The sequence below is a fragment of the Colobus angolensis genome, unplaced genomic scaffold, assembly GCF_000951035.1.
Source record: "Colobus angolensis palliatus isolate OR3802 unplaced genomic scaffold, Cang.pa_1.0 Scaffold18, whole genome shotgun sequence".
Lineage (NCBI taxonomy): Eukaryota > Metazoa > Chordata > Mammalia > Primates > Cercopithecidae > Colobus > Colobus angolensis.
In genome coordinates, this window is record NW_012114932.1 from 4555783 (window position 1) to 4563231 (window position 7449).

A 7449-nucleotide genomic window follows, 5' to 3' on the forward strand; every position below is an offset into this window, starting at 1 on the left:
CTCCGTCTCAAAAAATAATAATAATAATAAAAAGAGAATATAAGAATGCTATGTTAGGAATACATTCTAGAGAAATAACTTGAAATGTTAAAGCTATTTATACAAAAATAGGATTTTAAATGTGTTACAGCTTCATACTTTTCTACAGAAAATATAAATTAAACATTGCCTAAGTCTCTAGCATGTACACAGCAACATGTTGGCCACCTGAGCATCAGCAGGAGAGACAAGACATGGTCCTTGCCCTCAAGCAGTTCAGAATGTAAGAGGCAGTTAGCCAGGGATGGTGGTATGTGCCTACAGTCCCAGCAACTCAGGAGACTGAGGCAAGAGGATCACTTGAGCCCTACAGATCGAGGCTGCAGTGAGTCATGATCACACTACTGAACTCCAGCCTGGGTGACAGAGCAAGACCTTATCTCCAAAAAAAAAAGAAAAAACGAATTTAAGTGGCAGAAGAGAAATGCAGATGGCCAGGGTCTAAGGAATAAAGACATGAGTGAGATGAGTGAGCAGCTGAGAGAACAGGAGCAAATGCGAAGAAAGCATAGGTTGCAGCAGCTGCCACTGGGAGTGGTAAAGGCGACAAAGTCTGAGGGACAGCAAAAACACAGCTTGTCAGGTGAATGTCAGGTCCATGTGACAGCAGATGGCAGGAGTCATGGGCCAGGAACTTCTCTATGATGAGCTTTCAGTCCCACCCGACTCATGACAAGCTGGAGAGTGACCACGGCCTGCCTTCCTAAAACTTTCTTCTTGGGTTTTTGAGATAATTAAATTTAATTTTAAAAATTCTATTCACAACAGTAACAAAAACCATCACCTACCTAAGATGAACTACGGTGGGTCAGAAAGGTAAGGACTAACCATACAACTTGGCAAAAGGATGTAAATCCAGGGAGATATATGTTCCTGGATGATAGAACTTTTAAGTGTGAGGAGACAAAAACCTCTTAAATTAATCCATAAATTGAACACAATTTCAATCAAAGTCTGCAGAGGCTTCTTATTAAGCACTTGACAAACCAATTCTAAAGTTCGTCTACTAAGAATAGACGCACGAAAACAGGAGGATTTGGGGACAGAAGATGGGGCCAAGGCATGCCACACACACACCCGCGAACCCTTGGGGCAGGACCCAATCCGGGGCTCAGCTGCCACACTTTTGCGTCACCGCCTCACTTCTGACAAGAATGCCTCTGGTTCCACAGAGCAGCAATACAAGCATCCCTCCCTGGCCTGGCTTCCAAAGCAGGACAACACCGTTCTCCCCCTGCCTTTGCAACCACTCTTTCGCTAGACGAGAGGATCTCGTCCCCACAGGCTCACTGCTGATCCTGGCCATGCTCCCGCACCAGTCCTGAGCTGTACCAACATCCACTTGCCACTGTTCTCGCCATAACCTAGGCGCCAACCCACTGCTCGTCCACAGCTCCCCTCACTGGCACTTGCTGCTCCACCAACCCGTTCTTCCTCCCGCCTCCTCAACTGTCCAGGCACCATCCGTGCAACTTCTCTAATACCTTTTTGTTGTTGTTCCTCCTTTTCTGAGACAGAGTCTCGCTCTGTCACCCAGGCTGGAGTGCAATGGCATGATCTCGGCTCACTGCAACCTCTGCCTCCCGAGTTCAAGCGATTCTTCTGCCTCAGCTTCCTGAGTAGCTGGGATTACAGGCGCGCGCCAACATGCCTGGCTAATTTTAGTATTTTTAGTAGAGATGGGGTTTCACCATGTTGGCCAGGCTGGTCTCGAGCTCCTGACCTTGTGATCCACCCGCCTCGGCCTTCCAAAGTGCTAGGACTACAGGCGTGAGCCCTCACGCCCAGCCCTCTAATACCCTTGAAGAAACCGCCTCCACTGCTGCCGCTGGCGTTCTCTTCCATCCAGTGTCCCTGTCTCTGGTCTTGCCAAAAACTACTGCTGTCAGTGACTTTTCCTAAAGGCAAACTTGGCTGTGTCATTCCATCAATTACCACTAGTCAGAAGCCCCAGCAGCCACAGGATCAAATCATTCTGCCCCTGTGACAGCGAAGGCCCTGGAGTTCTAGCTCCTCCCTGCCCATCTACCCCATGACCCGGCAGGCAGACCCACATTCATTTTCATTCCCCACAGCCACGCATATTCACCCGGGCTCTAAGCCACAGTGGCCTGTGTCTGGAGTGCCTTGCTCCAGCCCTCAGCCCTGGCAAGGACCATTCTTCAAGAATAAGCCTCTTCTATTTAGGAGGCTGGGATGCATTTATGTCCTCCCGTGGACACCTTCTTCTCGGCTGTGGCTGCTGACTCAGTCCCCTTTGCGCTGCCAGCACGTCTCACCAAGCCTGTGGGCAATGCGGAAAAAGACATCTGGTTTGGGGGGAAAGGGAAACACTGAAGAACTGGGAGTACAGCTATTAGAGAATAAAAGGCTGAGTTCTAGAATAAAAAACAACTACTATAACCACAACGAGATCTCATCTCACACCCATTTAGGGACACTATGATCAAAAAAACAAAAACAACTAGTCTGGGCGCGGTGGCTCACACTTGTAATCCCAGCACTTTGGGAGGCAGAGGCAGGTGGATCACAAGGTCAGCTTGGCCAATATGGTGAAACCCTGTCTCTACTAAAAATACAAAAATTAGCCAGGTGTGGTGCTGTGCGCCTGTAGTCCCAGCTACTCGGGAAGCTGAGGCTGGAGAATCGCTTGAACCCAGGAGGCGGAGGTTGCAGTGAGCCGAGATTGCACCACTGAACTCCAGCCTAGGCGACAGAGCGAGACTACGTCACAAAACAAAACAAAACAAAACAAAACTATACACATAGATGGGGAAGAGAAAAAGAGATGGAGAAAAATGTGATAATGACCTGCTTCAGACAGGCTGGGATGGCCGGGCACAGTAGCTCATGCCTGTAATCCCAACACTTTGGGAGGCAGAGGTAGAGGCAGGCGGATCACCTAAGGTCAGGAGTTTGAGACCAGTCTGGCCAACATGGTGAAACCCCATCTCTACTAGAAATACAAAAATCAGCCAGGTGTGGTGGCGGGCACCTGTAATCCCAGCTATGAGGGAGGCTGAGGCAGGAGAATCACTTGAATCCAGGAGGCGGACAGAGGTTACAATGAGCCAAGATCATGCCTTTGCACCATTGCACTCCAGCCTGGGCGAAAGAGAAAGACTCCATTTCAAAAAACAAAAGTCTGAGTTTAAAGTGCCTTCAAACATGCAGCCAGTCAGTCAGCCAGGCAGAGAAGGATTTCTCAACTTCAGCATAATTGCTATTCTGGGCAGGGTAATTCTATGCCATAGAGGACTGTCCTATGTACTGTAAGCTGGGAAGAAGCATTCCTGGCCTTGATCTTACAGCTGCCAGTAGCACTCCTCCACCTGTGTCCAACAAAAATCCCTACAGACATTGCCAAATGGCCCCTGGCCACTCTCAGCACTTTTGTTCAACATAGTACTAAAAGTACTAGAAAGAGCAGTCAGACAAGAAAATAAGGCATCCAAACTGGAAAGAAAGAAGTAAAATTATCCCTGCTTACAGATGACATATCTTATATATAGAAAACCCAAAAGAGAGCCAGGCGCAGTGGCTCACGCCTGTAATCCCAGCACTTTGGAAGGCTGAGGCAGGTGGACCACCTGAGGTCAGGAGTTCGAGACCAGCCTGGCCAACATGGTAAAACCCTATCTCTACTAAAAGTACAAAAAATTGGCCAGGCGCCGTGGCTCACACCTGTAATCCCAACACTATGGGAAGCCAAGGCAGGCGGATCACCTGAGGTCGGGAGTTCCAGACCAGCCTGACCAACATGGAGAAACTCCATCTCTACTAAAAATACAAAATTTTGGGCGTGGTGGCGCATGCCTGTAATCCCAGCTACTCAGGAGGCTGAGGCAGGAGAACTGCTTGAACCCAGGAGGCGGATGTTGCGGTGAGCCAAAATTGCGCCACTGCACTCCAGCCTAGGCAACAAGAGTGAACCTCCATCTCAAAAAAAAACCAAAAATTAGCCAGGCATGATGGCACATGCCTGTAATTGCAGGCACTCGGGAGGCTGAGGCAGGAGAATTGTTTGAACCCAGGAGGCAGAGGCTGCAGTGAGCCGAGATCGTGCTGCTGCGTTGTAGCCTGGGCAACAGAGCAAGACTCTGTCTCAAAAACTAAAAAAAAACAAATAAAAAATAAAGAAGTTCCTCAAAAAATCAAAAATAAAACTACCATATGGTCCAGCAATATCTGCTCTGGGTATATACCCAAAGGGAATGAAATCCTCATCTCATAGGGATGTCTGCACTCCTATGTTAACTGCAGCATTATTCACAACAGTCAAGATACGGAAACAACCTAAGCGTCTATCAAAGGATGAATGGTGCATCTACACAACAGGATATTATTCACCCTTTAAAGAAGAGGAGATCCGGCCAGGTGCAGTAGCTTATGCCTGTAATCCCAGCACTTTGGGAGGCTGAGACAGGTGGATCACTTGAGCTCAGGAGTTCAAGACCAGTCTGGGCAACACTGGAAGACCCCATCTCTACAAAAATAGTCAGGTGTGGTGGTGCACACCAGCAGTCTCAGTTACTCCAGAGGTTGAGGTGGGAGGATCTCTCGAGCCCGGGAGGTGGAGTCTGCAGTGAGCCATGATCGCACCACTGCATTCCAGCCTAGGCCACAGAGCAAGACCCTGTCTCAAAATAAATAAATAAAAGTAAAAACATGGATAAACCTGGAAGACGTTATGCTAAGTAAGCCAGACACAAAGAAAAGACCACATGGGCCGGGAACAGTGGCTCACACCTGTAATCCCAGCACTTCGAGAGGCCAAGGCAGGCAGATCACTTGAGGTCAGGAGTTCAAAACCAGCCTGGCCACCATGGTGAAACCCTATCTCTACAAAAAATACAAAATTTAGCTGGGCGTAGTGGCACATGCCTGTAGTCCCAGCTACTTGGGAAGCTGAGACATGAGAATTGCTTGCACCTAGGAGACGGAGGTTGCTGTGAGCCAGTATCGTGCCACTGCACTCTAGCCTGGGCAATAGACTGAGACTCGGTATCAAAAACAAAACAAAATGAAAATACCACATGATCTCTCATGTGGAATCTAAAATAAGCTGAATACACAGAAACAGAGTAGGCCTGGTGGTTACCAGGGGCAGGAAGAAAAGAGAAATGGGGAGATGTAGGTCCAAGAATATAAAGTTACATATATATAAGAAGAGTAAGTCTAAAGATCTAAGGTATACCATAACGACTATAATTAATAATATTGTATTATAAACTGGAAATTTGCTAAGAGAATACATTTTTTCTTTTTTTTTTTTTTGAGACAGAGTTTTGCTCTTGTTGCCCAACTGGAGTACAGTGGCGCGATCTCGGCTCACTGCAACCTCCGTCTCCTGGGTTCAACAGATTCTCCTGCCTCAGCCTCCCAAGTAGCTGGGACTACAAGCATGCACCACCATGCCTGGCTAATTTTAGTATTTTTAGTAGAGATGGGGTTTCACCATGTTGGCCAGGCTGGTCTCGAGCTCCTGACCTTGTGATCCACCCGCCTCGGCCTTCCAAAGTGCTAGGACTACAGGCGTGAGCCCTCACGCCCAGCCCTCTAATACCCTTGAAGAAACCGCCTCCACTGCTGCCGCTGGCGTTCTCTTCCATCCAGTGTCCCTGTCTCTGGTCTTGCCAAAAACTACTGCTGTCAGTGACTTTTCCTAAAGGCAAACTTGGCTGTGTCATTCCATCAATTACCACTAGTCAGAAGCCCCAGCAGCCACAGGATCAAATCATTCTGCCCCTGTGACAGCGAAGGCCCTGGAGTTCTAGCTCCTCCCTGCCCATCTACCCCATGACCCGGCAGGCAGACCCACATTCATTTTCATTCCCCACAGCCACGCATATTCACCCGGGCTCTAAGCCACAGTGGCCTGTGTCTGGAGTGCCTTGCTCCAGCCCTCAGCCCTGGCAAGGACCATTCTTCAAGAATAAGCCTCTTCTATTTAGGAGGCTGGGATGCATTTATGTCCTCCCGTGGACACCTTCTTCTCGGCTGTGGCTGCTGACTCAGTCCCCTTTGCGCTGCCAGCACGTCTCACCAAGCCTGTGGGCAATGCGGAAAAAGACATCTGGTTTGGGGGGAAAGGGAAACACTGAAGAACTGGGAGTACAGCTATTAGAGAATAAAAGGCTGAGTTCTAGAATAAAAAACAACTACTATAACCACAACGAGATCTCATCTCACACCCATTTAGGGACACTATGATCAAAAAAACAAAAACAACTAGTCTGGGCGCGGTGGCTCACACTTGTAATCCCAGCACTTTGGGAGGCAGAGGCAGGTGGATCACAAGGTCAGCTTGGCCAATATGGTGAAACCCTGTCTCTACTAAAAATACAAAAATTAGCCAGGTGTGGTGCTGTGCGCCTGTAGTCCCAGCTACTCGGGAAGCTGAGGCTGGAGAATCGCTTGAACCCAGGAGGCGGAGGTTGCAGTGAGCCGAGATTGCACCACTGAACTCCAGCCTAGGCGACAGAGCGAGACTACGTCACAAAACAAAACGTCACAAAACAAAACAAAACAAAACAAAACTATACACATAGATGGGGAAGAGAAAAAGAGATGGAGAAAAATGTGATAATGACCTGCTTCAGACAGGCTGGGATGGCCGGGCACAGTAGCTCATGCCTGTAATCCCAACACTTTGGGAGGCAGAGGTAGAGGCAGGCGGATCACCTAAGGTCAGGAGTTTGAGACCAGTCTGGCCAACATGGTGAAACCCCATCTCTACTAGAAATACAAAAATCAGCCAGGTGTGGTGGCGGGCACCTGTAATCCCAGCTATGAGGGAGGCTGAGGCAGGAGAATCACTTGAATCCAGGAGGCGGACAGAGGTTACAATGAGCCAAGATCATGCCTTTGCACCATTGCACTCCAGCCTGGGCGAAAGAGAAAGACTCCATTTCAAAAAACAAAAGTCTGAGTTTAAAGTGCCTTCAAACATGCAGCCAGTCAGTCAGCCAGGCAGAGAAGGATTTCTCAACTTCAGCATAATTGCTATTCTGGGCAGGGTAATTCTATGCCATAGAGGACTGTCCTATGTACTGTAAGCTGGGAAGAAGCATTCCTGGCCTTGATCTTACAGCTGCCAGTAGCACTCCTCCACCTGTGTCCAACAAAAATCCCTACAGACATTGCCAAATGGCCCCTGGCCACTCTCAGCACTTTTGTTCAACATAGTACTAAAAGTACTAGAAAGAGCAGTCAGACAAGAAAATAAGGCATCCAAACTGGAAAGAAAGAAGTAAAATTATCCCTGCTTACAGATGACATATCTTATATATAGAAAACCCAAAAGAGAGCCAGGCGCAGTGGCTCACGCCTGTAATCCCAGCACTTTGGAAGGCTGAGGCAGGTGGACCACCTGAGGTCAGGAGTTCGAGACCAGCCTGGCCAACATGG

The 7449-nt window shown here is 48.4% G+C and overlaps 1 protein-coding gene across 1 annotated transcript in view; it reads right to left on the reverse strand.

The window, feature by feature from the left end:
* The window catches only part of DHX30 (DEAH (Asp-Glu-Ala-His) box helicase 30), a 72535-nt gene that overhangs the window by 11041 nt on the left and 54045 nt on the right, over positions 1-7449 (reverse strand). Inside the window, exons 5-6 of the mRNA XM_011939318.1 lie at positions 6029-6090; positions 3338-3355 (exon numbers count right to left, since the gene is read on the reverse strand). Of these exons, the coding sequence (XP_011794708.1) occupies positions 3338-3355; positions 6029-6090 (80 nt within the window). The remainder of the gene's footprint in view (positions 1-3337; positions 3356-6028; positions 6091-7449) is intronic.